The 13879-nt window shown below is 51.7% G+C and overlaps 1 protein-coding gene across 2 annotated transcripts in view; it reads left to right on the plus strand.

Moving 5' to 3' along the window:
* Window positions 1-1386: 1386 nt before the first annotated feature.
* The window catches only part of ERN2 (endoplasmic reticulum to nucleus signaling 2), a 15903-nt gene continuing 3410 nt past the window's right edge, over window positions 1387-13879 (plus strand). The window contains exons 1-16 of one of the 2 annotated variants that reach the window (XM_077760481.1): window positions 1387-1482; window positions 3101-3206; window positions 3575-3608; window positions 3849-3921; window positions 5278-5350; window positions 5491-5598; window positions 5895-5996; window positions 6942-7206; window positions 9055-9133; window positions 9221-9368; window positions 9480-9601; window positions 10288-10443; window positions 10712-10889; window positions 13266-13350; window positions 13499-13688; window positions 13770-13869. In XM_077760481.1, the coding sequence (XP_077616607.1) occupies window positions 1387-1482; window positions 3101-3206; window positions 3575-3608; window positions 3849-3921; window positions 5278-5350; window positions 5491-5598; window positions 5895-5996; window positions 6942-7206; window positions 9055-9133; window positions 9221-9368; window positions 9480-9601; window positions 10288-10443; window positions 10712-10889; window positions 13266-13350; window positions 13499-13688; window positions 13770-13869 (1915 nt within the window). The remainder of the gene's footprint in view (window positions 1483-3100; window positions 3207-3574; window positions 3609-3848; window positions 3922-5277; window positions 5351-5490; window positions 5599-5894; window positions 5997-6941; window positions 7207-9054; window positions 9134-9220; window positions 9369-9479; window positions 9602-10287; window positions 10444-10711; window positions 10890-13265; window positions 13351-13498; window positions 13689-13769; window positions 13870-13879) is intronic. The other variant, XM_077760482.1, reaches the window with a different exon arrangement.

The raw sequence follows: 13879 nt of genomic DNA on the forward strand, positions 1-13879 counted from the left end.
CCCACGAACCGTGAGATCATGACCTAAGCGAAAGTCGGACGCTCAGCTGACTAAGCCACCCAAGCGCCCCAATGTACGCATTTCTAATGGAGTCCTTTCGCCACGAGGCAGTCGGGTTTTCTAAGGCTACATTTGATGAAAACATGATTAGAGGGTGCCTTAGATCAGGTAGGTTCTTAAAAACAGAGCCTGAGGCAGGGATTCTTGCTCAGCGATGGGATGAACTCTTTCGAGAGAAGTGGGGGGAGTGAAGCGTGAGAAACTCCTCAGCACAAGTTGTACCAGAGGTTGTACCTTAAGGCAAAGGGGCCGGTCTTTTGTTCCCCTGTCAGTCAGTCACAGCAGGAGGGCATGGGATACTCCAGGCAGCCAAGGGCAATTCTGTGGAGAAGCAGGCAGGCACCTGTGACCTCAGCAGCCCGTTCTTGGAGCAGCAGAAGGATGGGGTTCCAACCAAGCATGATTTAGTTGGGGTTACTTGGGCAGGCCTAGGTAATTGTAAGCTGATTACAGTATAGGTCGGGGCTATGTGCGGTAGCAGGTGACACTGGAGACACCAATGTTGGTGGCATCTTTGGGGTGGAGAGGAAGGCTATGGGCCAGCAAACTAAAGAACTCTTCGGTGACTGTGTGGGCCGTGACCAAGAAGGCCAGGGATGATAGAGAGGAGGAGGCAGAGAGAGAGGCAGAGCCTAGCTGTCTGATCTTCAGATTGGCAGTGATTTTTACACAAGGAAGAAGGAGAAATGCATGAGCCCAAATGGACCCCTGCAGGCCCTGCCTAACCAAGTCGGGAAGTCTGCCTACAGCAGGGACCGTAACTAGCCCTAACCCTAACCACCACAGCAAGGGGGCTCTGATGCTGTCCTGTCTGATAGCCAAGGCGTGAGGGCGTGGAAGTGCTACAAAGACAGGTACCTTATCTGTCCTGCTCACCAGGCTGCATAATAGGTAAATATTTACTGAATGAATGAGTCCATCAGCTCACCTATATTTCATCACCTCTCAGTGGAGGCCCTTAGCATAGTAACAGTGAGCACAAGCTTGGAGGTCAGACGCCTGAGTTTGAATTCCGTCGCTGAGCCTCAGCTTTTCATTAGCGCGTGAAGATTGAATCAACTAATAATGAAGGGTGTAGAGCGCTTGGTACAGCGCTTGGCACGTTGAGAAAGTCTCCACGAATGGCCTCCGATGGTGACCTCCCCGAACCATCTCCAGCAGGGTGACTGGGGAAGTGAGTGTGATCCAAAGGGCGGGGGAAAGAGCAGGATGCAGGCTGAGGTTGCGCCCCAGCCTCTGCGTACCCAAGTGGCCCAGCCCGGGGCGGAGTCTCCTCCGGGCCAGGCGGGGGCCCTGCTGTCCGCTGGAGGCACTGAGGGACCGGCTATGGCGAGTGGGGCCCAGGGGTGCGGTCCTTGGCCCCCGCTCCGCCTCGGGCTCCTGCTCCAGCTCGCGGCGCTGCTCCGGACGCCGGGGCCGCAGGTGAGAAGTGGGGCGGCTGCGGAGCCTCCCAGGTCAGGTCCGGGGGCAGGGCGGGTGGGGGAGCGGGTAAGGGGAGCGGCACAGCGGAGCAACCGGTGATGCCTTGCCCTCCTCCGGGTCCAGGTGGCCCCAAGTCGGTCCCTGGCTCTCGGGGGTTGCCATTGCCCCCACGAACACCTGGTTGGAGAGATGTGCCAGCGTGGAAAGGCGCTGGTCGATGGAACAGCCGTCCCTCCTGTAGCGTGGGGGTGCAAGTGGAGGGGCGGGACAGGGTGGGGGGTGCGGGTGTGTGTGTGTGGGGGTGTGGCCTGGCCTCCTAAAAGTCCTGGGATGCCGGCTTGGACACGTGGGATCAGCTTAAGGGTCCTCTGTCTAGAAATGTGACCATACACCCAGTTTTACAAACTCAGGCGATTCACAGCCTTTCTCCCTAACCCGCCACTGGATCCTCTGGGTTCAGAACCTCTGGGATAAATAAGTAGGAGGTGTGGGGATCGGGTCCAGCCCTGCCAGGAGGTAAGAAGTCTAGTTTTAGAGAAATGCAGGGAGCAGGCAAAGGTGCCCAGACTAGAATCCACTGGTCCTGCCTAAAACCCCCAGAACTGCTAACTGGATCATGGAGTTGGCTGTTCACACCATTCCCCTGCCCTGCTTGCAGCTCTGGGTCCACCCTCGGTTGCCAAGTAGGAATGTGAGCCAGGTGTGGCCACTGCAGATGTCTCCAGAAAAATTAGAAAGGCTGGAAATGAAAAAAAAAATAGAAATCCGGGTTTTTAAAAGTGAAATCGCTCCAATTTTAGAAATGGGTAGCTAATTAAAAACACATTTGTAAACACGATGATGGTCGAGCCACTCAGCTGTGGACAACTCGTCTGCAGTTTCTTCTCGGATCACAAAACAGGCTGGGGAAAGAGAGGGGCCAGGAGGCAGTTTGCTGCCTCTCCACCAAGACCGTTGGCTCAGCTCCACACCTGAGGGTCCTGGAGCAGGATGTGGCCTTTGCAGGGGTGCGGCGGGGCCACCCGGATGTTAGGGTTCCTGCTATGCGCTCAGCCTCACCTGTTTGCTCAAGGAGGGGCTAGAACAGGTGAGTTAGCCCAGCAGAAACCAGATGCGAGGGCAGCTCCAGCCCTCCCCCCACTTGGCCACCCTGAGCCTTGGGCCAGGGGACCCCTGGAGCCTGGCACCAGAAGTAGCTGGGCCGGTTTGGGGGTGGCAGAGGGGGTCATCCCAAGAAAAGCCAGTCAGTGTGACAAAGGAAAAAAGGTTCCAGGCACTGGAATCAGAGAGATACCAATACCCTTTCTGCGTGCTTTTAGGCTAATTACCCAACCCGTGTGAGCCTCAGTCTCTCTCCCTGGCGCTGGAGACAGTAGCACCGATCTCACAGGGAGACTGTGAAGGCCTTCCACAAAGGCCTTCTGTCTTCTTTGGAAAACCAGAAATAATTGAGGGGTGGGAAAGAGGACAGACTTTAGACACCATGGGAGCCGCCCCCCCCCCCCCACTCTCCCNTGCCCCCCTCTGCGAGAAGAAGAGTCACAGCCAGGCTTGCATCAGTGAGGACAAGGGGTGCCCCTGGGGTCCTCAGAGGAGGTGACTTTCTTTCCCACTTCAGGTCCAGAGCCTCAGGCCAGAGAGCCTACTGCTAGTGTCCACCCTGGACGGAAGTCTCCATGCACTGAACAAGCAGACAGGGGACTTGAAGTGGACGCTGAAGGATGGTGAGCAAGGGGCAGTCATTCTTCCTTCCTTGGACCCTGAGTTGGGGGGTGGGGAGGTCACCGTGGCGTGGAAGATAAGAGCCTGGGGTCTGGAATCCAACAAGTCAGTATCTTCAGGCAGCTGCCCCACTTTCCAGCTGTGTGCCTTTGAGAAAGTCACTTCACCCCTCTGGGCCTCAATGTCCTCACCTGTAAAATGGGGCCAAGGGTAATGACCCTTCTTCACAGAGTTCTTGGGAGGATTAAATTCCATGAATGTCAAGTGAGTGGCTCAGTGGCTGGCCCACAGGAAGCACCCCATGAATTTGAGCTTTGTCAGTGGGCAGTGTGGAGGGGGTTACTCATGCTTCATGTCCCTGTGCCCGCAGATCCCATCATCCAAGGGCCCATGTATGTCACTGAGTAAGTGAACCTGCGGTCTTTGAAGGAGGGGGCATCTGGGAGATGGGGAAGCCACTCCTCCAGTTGTCTGGAGGGAGTTCGGTGGGCTGGGGGTAGGTGCATGTTGGAAGGAAGGGAAGGGGTTTGGATCTGGAGCTGTGTGGTGCCTCCTACCAGCCGGAGAAGACGGAGGGAAACGGGGCCTTCAGGAAACCAGGGGGCATGAGCTTAACCCTTCCCCTGTTCCTCTGTGCCCCACAGGACAGCCTTTCTGTCGGACCCAGCTGATGGCAGCCTGTACATCTTGGGCACCCAGAAACAGCAGGGGTTAATGGTGTGTCTCCTAAAGTGCTTGGGACGGGAGAGGGCCTGGGCTTCTGTTAGCCAGAGCATGAGGAGCCGCATGGTTGGCGTCTGCGTGTCCTGTAGAGAAGCTCTGAGTGCGTTCTGGGAAGACTGTACAGAGGGGCCTGTTGAAAGGGAGTGGTGTGGTGGTTTGAACTGTCTACAGAGCAGGCTGTCAGACCTCTTGCCCTCAGTACTAGAGTGTGGTTCAAGTGGAGTTTGGAGATTTTTAAAATTTTGATATAATTTCCAAAAAAAGAAAGAAAAATGCAGGGCATCTGCGTGGCTCAGTTGGTTAAGCGTCTGACTTAGGCTCAGGTCATGATCTTGCAGTTTATGGGTTTGAGTCCCTGGAGCCTGCTTTGGATTCTGTGTCTCCCTCTCTCTCACTGCCCCTCCCCCACTTGTGCTCTGTCTCTCTCAAAAATAAATAAACAAAAGAAAGAAAGAGAGAAAGATGTAAGAATGGTAAAAAGAAATTCTTTATTCCCTTTACCCAGATTCATCAGTTTTTAACATCTTATTACATTTGCTTTATCATTCTCTCTTAATGGATAGGTGATAGATAGATAGATAGATAGATAGATAGATAACGTATATACACCATTTAATTTTCTTTCTTTAGATTAAAAAAATTTTTTTTAAATAATCCCTATACCCAAGGTGGGGCTCGAACTTACAACCCTGAGATCAAGAGTCACATGCTCCACCAACTGAGCTAGCCAGGTGCCCCTATACAATTTTTTTTTCTGAACTGTTTGTGAATGAGTTGCAGACCTACCTCTTTACTCCTCAAGGGGCACTATGTATTCCTAAGAACTGAGTATAAATGATCAAAAGCAGGACATTTAACATGGATGGGATAGTATTATCCAATCCACAGTCCATAGTAATTTTTCAAGTGTGGCATGGGTGTCCTTTATTGTCTTCCTCATCTGGTATCTGACCCAGAATCACCTGTTGTGTTTGGTCATCATGTCTCTTGGGTGTCCTTTAGTCTGGAACTGATCCTCAGCTTCTCTGAGGCTGTCATGGTCCTTGAAGCACTGAGGTCTCTGCAACTGTTTAGAGGAGGATGTCAGGCTAGATCCATCAGGTGGCATCTTGGGGTGGAGCATGGGATTTTCCACAGTTCGTTAAGAGGCTGTGTAGCAAAGTGGTTAAGTGTGCTGGCTCCAGAAACTGGCCACTTGGGTCCAAGGCCTGGCTCTGCCATTTACCAGCTGTGTGACAGTAGCTGAATTACTTACCATCTCTGGAAATGAAAATTATAATAATTGTACCTAATGAGTAGGTTGTATGTGTTTTTCTGCTCTTACTCCTTCCTGAAAATTCTTCCTCTCAGAGGCTACCGTTTACCATCCCTGAGCTGGTTCATGCCTCCCCATGTCGAAGCTCTGATGGCGTCTTCTACACGGGTAAGTGTCTCTCCAGCCTGCGGGTCCAGATCAGGCAGGGATGGGGACTTTGTCACAGGGGGTCAGCTGGGCACAGGACAGCAGGCTGCACACCCTGTCCAAGGCCATTGTGAGGGCTGGCACACTTTCTACCTCCACAGGCCGGAAGCAGGATGCCTGGTTTGTCGTGGACCCTGAGTCAGGAGAGACACAGATGACACTGACCACAGAGGGTCCCTCCACCCCCCGCCTCTACATCGGCCGGACACGTGAGTCAGGCCCCGCCTGCTCCCCAAGCTGTGGGCATCCAGCCCCCTCTTTTGTGCTGCCCAGGCCTGGCAAATGGCTATCCAAGTTGAATCCAGGCCAGTCAGTCAACCTGTCAGTCAACAACCATTTCACTGAGTGCTAAACAAGGAGCTGAGGACACAGCAGTAACCCAGACAGGCTGTGATGCTCACAGACTCTGGCCTCCAGGACGGGTGCCAGATGGTACTCCCTGGGGTTGGTGGGGGAGGACTATCACATGGGTATTCCTGGTAACCCTGCTTCTGGGCACTTGCAGAGTACACGGTCACCATGCATGACCCCAAGTCCCCGGCTCTGCGCTGGAACACCACCTACTGCCGCTACTCAGCATCCCCCATGGATAGCTTGCCTGGGAAATGTGAGTGCCGCCTTTCTCTGGCTCACCTTGGAGCAAGGTCCCCAACTCAGGGAACCCTGAGTGGCATCTACGACCAGGCCCCACCACATTCTGAATGACATACCCTTGATGGATGACCCTAAGTGAACCCCTTAACATCCAGCCTGACCCCCCTGTACCCTGAGCAGTCCTTAACATTCTAACTCCTCCATATTCCCAATGAGCTGAGCCAGGTAACTCTGGATGACTACCCTTGTCCTGAGTGACCCTAAGCAACTCTCAAACACTCTGAGGAGTTCCCACAAGTCCTAACTGACCCTCAATGCTGAACGACCCCTGAGAGATGACTCTAAGTGACTTCCTCAAGATTAACCTCTCCATTGATATTATGACTGTCTCACCCAGTTGCCTGAGTGAGCTTACAGGTGCTCCTAAGTGACCCCTCATACTCTGACGTCATCATTTTGCATGAGAACACAGGCAAGTAACACTGAAACATCACAACTGACACCCCCAGGGCCCCTGACTAATCCCTTCACACTCTAAATGATTCCCAAGTGACCTATATACCTCCAGGCCACCCTGATTGACCTCTCCTGGGTGACATGACATAAATAAGACCATGAATGACTACCCCACATCCTAGTGACCTCTCTAAAGTGACCTGGACTGATTCACACACCTGAGCCACCATTGGATGACACTGATGGACCCCTCCATTCTACATAGCTCTCTAGTTGACCCTGACTGGTCCCCTGACTGATCAAAGTGACCCAGTGAACTGTGACTGACCTTCCCACATCTTCATAAGTCTCCAGGTGATCTCACCTGACCCCACACACCTGAGTGGCCCTCCTGATGACCTACCTCGGAGCAGCTTCTCCCCCACCCCCCGCCCCAAGATGCTCTGAGATGCCTCACATCTGAGCTCCCTGGCCACATCTCCCCACCTGTCTTTCTTGGCAGACATGAGCTACCTGGCATCCTGTGGGATGGGCCTGCTGCTAACTGTGGACCCAGGAAGTGGGACGGTGCTGTGGACACAGGACTTGGGCATGCCTGTGGTGGGAATCTACACCTGGCACCAGGACAGCCTGCATCAGCTGCCCCATCTCACGCTGGCTCGGGACACCCTGCATTTCCTCGCTCTCCGCTGGGGCCACATCCGACTGCCTGCCTCAGGTGCCCAGGACACGGCTACCTACTTCTCCGCCTTGGACACCCAGCTTCTGTAGGTGCCCATCCCTGGGGACTGGGGAGGAGCCCTCTGGACAGGTGTGATGTCTGAGCATGATACACTTGTATAGCTGAACTAGGGGCCCAAATATTTCAAACTGGTTATTTACCAAACTGATTGGCAAATAACCAGTGCTTAGCACCAACCCCCACCCAAGTGCCCCCAGGACCTTCTGGATAGCCCTGCTACTCAGCAACTGCTAGGGTAAAATCTAGCCTAGAGGGGCCTTCAGGTCTCCACTGCAGTGTATGGATGGAGCCTATTCTGCTAGGTAGGTGCTCTGTCTGAATTGTTAAAGACTAACTACTATCCTTACTTACAGTACTGAATACCCTAGAATCCCCAACTTAGGAAAAAAAAACTGGTAAAATCAGGGATTATCTATTCATTCAGTTCATTACCTATTCATTCAGTTCATTACACAAATACTAATTGGGTACTTACTGTGTACCCATCACTTGTTAGACTCTGGAACAATAATACAGCCAGTGTTCCCACCTACAGAAATCTGAGTCTAGTGGGGGAGACAAGTGTGTAAGTGGGCAGTTATAAAAGAGTATGATAGAGAATAATATAAGAGAAGTATAGATTTGCCATGGGAATATATAGGAAAGGTACCTAAATTGAGACCAGGGACAAGAGGCAGTCATGGAAAGCTTCCTGGAGGAAAAGACATCTAAATTGAAAACTGAAGGATGAAGAGAGAGAGAGAGAGAGAGAGAGAGAGAGAGAGAGAGAGAGAGAGAGAGAGAGAACATGGAGCCAGGGAACAGAGATTAAATAAGCCTGGAGTATAGATCTGAGCAGTGAATAAGGTCTGAGGGTGTTAAGCAGGGATCTGGTAGGATCATTTAAAAGGTTTGGACATTTTCCACCAAGGCTAAGGAAAAAAATCATTGGAGGGTTTTAAGCAAAGAAGTCATTTGATCATCTTTTCATTTTAGAAAGACAACTCTGGCTGCAGTGTGAAGAATATCTTAGAGACATATAGTGAGGAAGGGTACATGTATAGAATATTGTGTTAGTTCAGGCATGGACTAGGATGGCAACACTAGAGATGGAAATAAGTGAAAAGTAAGAGATATGAAGAGGGAAAAACAGTAAGAATTTGGTGATCAGGGAGTTTGATGATTGTGAGCAAGGAGTCAAGGGTCATGGTCAGGTTTCTAGAAGCACATGGGTGCTGCTCTTTTCAGAGGTAGGGAGCTCTAGAGGAAGAAGGGGATGAGGAGGAGGAGGTATGGAACGAAGTGACGAGTTCAGATTTAGAGAACTGAGCTCTTGAAAGAGGTCTATGCTAGATACAGATTTAGAAACCATGACTGTAGAGCTTGTATCAGTTAGCTTTTGCTGCATAACAAAGCACTCCCAAAGCTTAGAGCTTAAAAACAATGAACATTTATTATTTTTCAAGATTCTGTGGGTCAACTGAGTGGTTTTCTGATCTGGGCTATCCTAGTTAATATCTGCAGTCAGCAGGTGGTTTGGCTGAGTCTGGATAGTTTTGGTTGGCCTCTCTCACCTGTATCATAGTTAGTGGGTTGTTTGGCCTAGGTGGTGTCAAAGGAGGTCTCTCATGCCCCAGATGGCTAGCCTGGGTTTCCTCACATGGTGGTCTCAGGGTTCCAGAGAACAACATGGGAAGACAAGCCCCAAAGCACAAACACTTCTCAAGCCTCTGCTTGTGTTACATTTGTTCTTGTCTCCTTGTCCAAAGCAAGTCACATAGCTAAGCCCGTAGTCTATGTGGGAGAGGACAGTACCAAGACACCAGTTCAGTGGTAACTGAAATGACTTATCATCAACACTCATCCTTCTCCTCTTTTTCTTGTCCCTCATCAGGATGACACTGTATGTGGGGAAAGATGAAGCTGGCTTCTATGTTTCTAAAGCACTGGTTCACACAGGGGTGGCCCTAGTGGTGAGAAGGGGTCTCTGATGGGCTGGAAGGAGGGGATGCAGCAGGAGAGGAGCGCCCCCACTCATGACTCTCTATCTTCTGCCATAGCCTCGTGGACTGACCCTGGCCCCTATGGATGGCCCAACCACAGATGAAGTGACACTCCAAGTCTCAGGGGAGCGAGAGGGCTCACCTAGCACAGCTGTCAGATACCCCTCAGGCAGCGTGGCCCTCCCTAGCCAGTGGCTGCTCATTGGTGAGATTCTCCTGGCTCAGGTTTGGAGTAGATGAAGGATCTATGAACCCAGCTCCTGAGCTGGAAGGCTGAGGTCACCTTCAGCAAGCTGACTTTTGCTCTGCCTCTTAGGACACCATGAGCTGCCCCCAGTTCTACATACCACAATGCTGAGGGTACATCCTACCGCAAGGAGTGGCACTGTTGAGAACAGACTCTCAGAGAGCATGCAGGCCCCAGCCCTCTTCCCGGAGGTCAGTGCTAGCAGGGCAGAGGGCATGGGAGGGGGGACTTGGCAGGTTGGGAGGGCAGCTGTTGGACCTTTTCCTCAGGCTTCTAGGAATAGCATTCNTGGAAGAAAAACATACACATATGGTGTTATTGCCAGAAATGTATAAGAAGTTTCAAAGGATATTGGTTATCTAAATTGTAAAATATGGATCACAGTTTTAATTATTCCTCAGTGTAAAAATTACAAAATATTTATCAAGTGAGAAAATGTAAACAGAAAAACTATAAAAGCATGTTCCCTTGGAAGAGGGTTGGGCAAGAATCACTAGTACTTCAAGGTTAGAACAGTCATGACCTGGAGCAGTAATTTTCAAGTTCTGGTTGCTAATCAGAATCACATGGGAGCTTGCTCAAACCCCACTGAATTAGAATCTTTGGATATGGATATCTGAATTTTTGGTGATTCTCCAAGACTATCTGTATTTTTTAGTGATGTCCCAGGAGACGGTGGTATTCAGCTGGGTTCTGAAGACCACACTCCTGGGACACAATGATGTTTCAGCACCACGGAGAGCACCATGTTTCCCACCATGTAGACTAATCACTCACTGCCCCTTCAGCTAAGCCCAGCAGCCCTGTCCTGGGTGATGGAGAAGGGCTGGGGGTTCCACAGTGGATGAGTGTGCTAAGAGTGTTCCTTTGTCCTCAGCTCCTGAGCCTGAGCCATGAGAAACCTTGGAACCTGGAGCTGCATCCTGAAGAGAAAACCCCAGACTTGTATCTAGGGCTGGGACCCCAAGACCTGTTGACAGCTAGCCTCACTGCTGTCCTCCTGGGAGGGTGGATTATCTTCCTAATGAGGCAGGTAAGCCCATTGCTCATGACCTGAGGTACGTCTTAGAGTCTTCCTAGAGGGAATTCTTCCCCTTTTCTCCAAGACTACTCAGCAGCTGTCTTCCTCACCCAACTCTGATTCTGCCCCCTGCCTTCCTCCCAGCAGCTCCCCAAGCCCTTGCTACTGTGTTTTATATGTTCATGGTCCCATGCCAGGCTGTCTCAGGTACTGCCGCTGGGCTCCTCCAGGGGCAGGGCCTGGCCAAGGCTGATCCCTCTTCGGCCCCGTATGTCAGCAGCAACAGCTGGTGAAGAAGCAGCAGCTGATGGAGAAGCAGCAGGAGGCCCTCCTGGCACCGACAGATCCTCCTTACATCACAAAGAGTGCTCAGTCCCAGCCATCAGGGGCCACCCCACAGGGCCAGAAGAGCCTTCAGAGCCCCTCAGAGCAAGCCCAGGCAGTCGAAGACCCAGAAGGTGAGCTTAAGTGAACAATAAAGGGCAGAGTCAGGGACAGAGAAAAGAGGGTGCAGATTTAGTTGGTTTATTAGAAGTCATTATAGTATTGTGGTTAAGCCCAAGTGAGTTAATGAGAGAATATTTCCAAGCCAGCCTTCTATGTAGTTAAGCACTGTAGAAATACCTGTCATGATTTTTTATCATTATTTTCAAGGACTCTGGCTGCACGTAAAACTGGGTATAGACCTAACTCCACTATTTGTTACCTTTGACAGGTTGCTTTCTTTCCTCCTCTGAGTTTTGATTTTCTCATCTGTCGAATGGAAAAAAATAACTCCCAATTCATTGCGAGAGGCTACCAGTATCATTATGATTAAATCATTCCTAGGTGATATTAACAACGTTTGGGTTAGTCTGACATCATATTTTGTAACAGTAATAGTCAATTACCTAGGTTTCATTTTGTTCTTTTTTCTTTCTTTAGGATTTTTAACTTTTAAGTATTTTTTAAAGGTGTGAGCCAGTATTTTTATTTTTATATTTTTTAATGTTTATTATTTCTGAGGGAGAGAAAGAGCACAAGCAGGAGATGGGCAGAGAGAGGGAGACAGAGGATCCAACGGCAGAGAGCCTGATGCCGTGCTTGAACTCACAAACCATGAGATCATGACTTGAGCTGAAGTATGACACTTAACTAAGTGACTGAGCCACCCAGGCGCACCCTAGGACTTTTTATTTTTAAACACTTCTCTTCTCTTTTGTCTATTTAATTTCAAACTGGTATCTGTGTGATGTCCCAAGGGGGACTCCACGTGCTTTTGTTGGGCAATCTGGGCTATTTCTCCTGCTTCTTCGGGTCTGGGCTGGACTGGCCTTCGGTGCCTAGCATGAGCTGCTGCCAGCACCTCCTGATCACAGCCCAAACCCCTACCTCACTCCATGGAGCCACACTGCTGGCCCCTTAACTCCAGATGAAGCCCACCCCACACTTGGCCTGATGCTTCGGTGCTGCTCCCAGCACCCACCCCTGTGTTCACCCTGCCTCTGCTGAGACAGAACCGCGCCCCTTCCTGAGGGGTCTATTCTGTCAGAAGGTGCTCACGGCAAAGTTGCCTGAGCCTTGAGGGGTTACTGTTCTTGTCACTTCACTGGCTCTGGAGGGTCCACATAATACTCACCCACTGCCCCCAGAATCACTCATCTCCCCGGGTCTTCGGACTCAAGCTGAGTCTTTCCCCAGACAGACCAGACTCCATCTTTTCCCAGAATGGTTCTCACCAAAGGGCCCTGCGGTTCTTCCCATTGTCCTTCATTAGCCCCTCATAACCACAGTCTGTTAGACCCCAGCAACCCTGTCCCTACCTTCTGAGCTGCCAGAAATGGGCCTGCCCTTACCTGTGCTTCTAGGCCCTGAGACCATCACTCTCGAGAGTCCAGGGTCTTCAAATTTAGGTTACTGCCCGCATTTTGCCAAGAGAGGAGAGTGAATTTTTACCAAAATAATCCAGAGCAATACTGAGGGACAGCTTGGTACCCTTCTCACTGATCCTTATGCTAATTTTCATTTGCTTTTCTTGGAGCTAATTGCAGAGGCTAGAGCGGGCAGCTCTGAGTAGAGTGTTCTCAGGGCTCTTGGGGAGCCATATACATTGAAATGTATGAATGGTGTCTCTTGGAGCTGAGCAGGGCATAGCCATGCCTGGGTCACTAAATTTGCAAGCTACCCAAAGGGTAGAGTGTAACTGTCCAAGTCTACACTTGGAGTGTAGACTAAGTTACACTTAGAGTGTAACTGTCCAAGTCAGCCCTCTGCTTGCCTGAGCCGACTTCATCCTTCTTAACAGGAAACCAAGGCATTCCAGGGGCTCCCTGCCACCCTAGAACTAACTCTGGGATGGCTTAGCATGGGAATGCTCACTGCTGCCCCCTCCCGTGGGGGGTAGTCTCTCCTGGAACTGCACTCAGCCTCACCATTCTGCCAGCTGTTTGAAGCCAATTCCTCAGTGAAAAGGGTTTATTATAACTGGCAAAGGGAGGAGCGGGGGTGGCGGGGTGGGGATTCTAGCAGAGGAAGTAAAGAAATTAATCTGGGCAGCAACCCCTGGAAGGGAGAATGATAAAGAGGATAATCTAGCAGCCCATACCCCCGCCCTTCTCCCACACCTTCATTTAATCCACAGTAGTGTTGGGTGCGATCATCAACAGGAGTCCCACTTTACACATGAGAAAACCAAGGGCGTAGGGGTTGTGTAACTTGCCAAGGACGCACAAAGAGGAAGTGGCAGTCCCAGGCTGAGCCTGGAGGGTGGGATTCCAGAGGAGTGGGAGGGATGAGCAGAGGGGAGGCTGTGGGCAGCTAGCAGAGGCTCCCTGAGACTCTGTCATCTTCCCTAGCTGAGCAGCTCACGGTGGTGGGCAAGATTTCCTTCAACCCCAAGGACGTGCTGGGCCGCGGGGCAGGCGGGACATTCGTTTTCCGGTGAGTGGCAGCCAGGGGCCGGGCTGGAGGCGTGGCTCTTGCCACACTTTTGGCCACTGTCCCTCCGGGAGCCATTCTTTCCCAAGGCTCCCCGAGGTGGGTGCAGGCGGGAGCCTTTTCCTTCGTCTTCCCTCTCCGAATCTCCCAGAGGCCACTTGGAGGGGCGGGCCGTGGCTGTCAAGCGGCTGCTGCGTGAGTGCTTCGGCCTGGTCCGGAGGGAGGTCCAGCTGCTGCAGGAGTCAGACAGGCACCCCAATGTGCTCCGCTACTTTTGTACGGAGCGGGGACCTCAGTTCCACTACATCGCCCTGGAGCTCTGCCAGGCCTCCTTGCAGGAGGTGAGCCAGAGCTCGGAGGGGACGTGGGGTGTTGGTGGGGTCCCGGGTTGCAGAGTGACGCTGTGTCCCTCACCGCCTCAGTACGTGGAAAACCCTGAGCTGGAGCGCTGGGGACTGGAGCCCGAGGAGGCGCTGCAGCAGCTGACGTCAGGCCTGGCCCACCTGCATTCCCTGCACATCGGTACGCCCCG

This window comes from Crocuta crocuta, unplaced genomic scaffold, assembly GCF_008692635.1.
Source record: "Crocuta crocuta isolate KB4526 unplaced genomic scaffold, BGI_CrCroc_1.0 scaffold73, whole genome shotgun sequence".
NCBI lineage: Eukaryota > Metazoa > Chordata > Mammalia > Carnivora > Hyaenidae > Crocuta > Crocuta crocuta.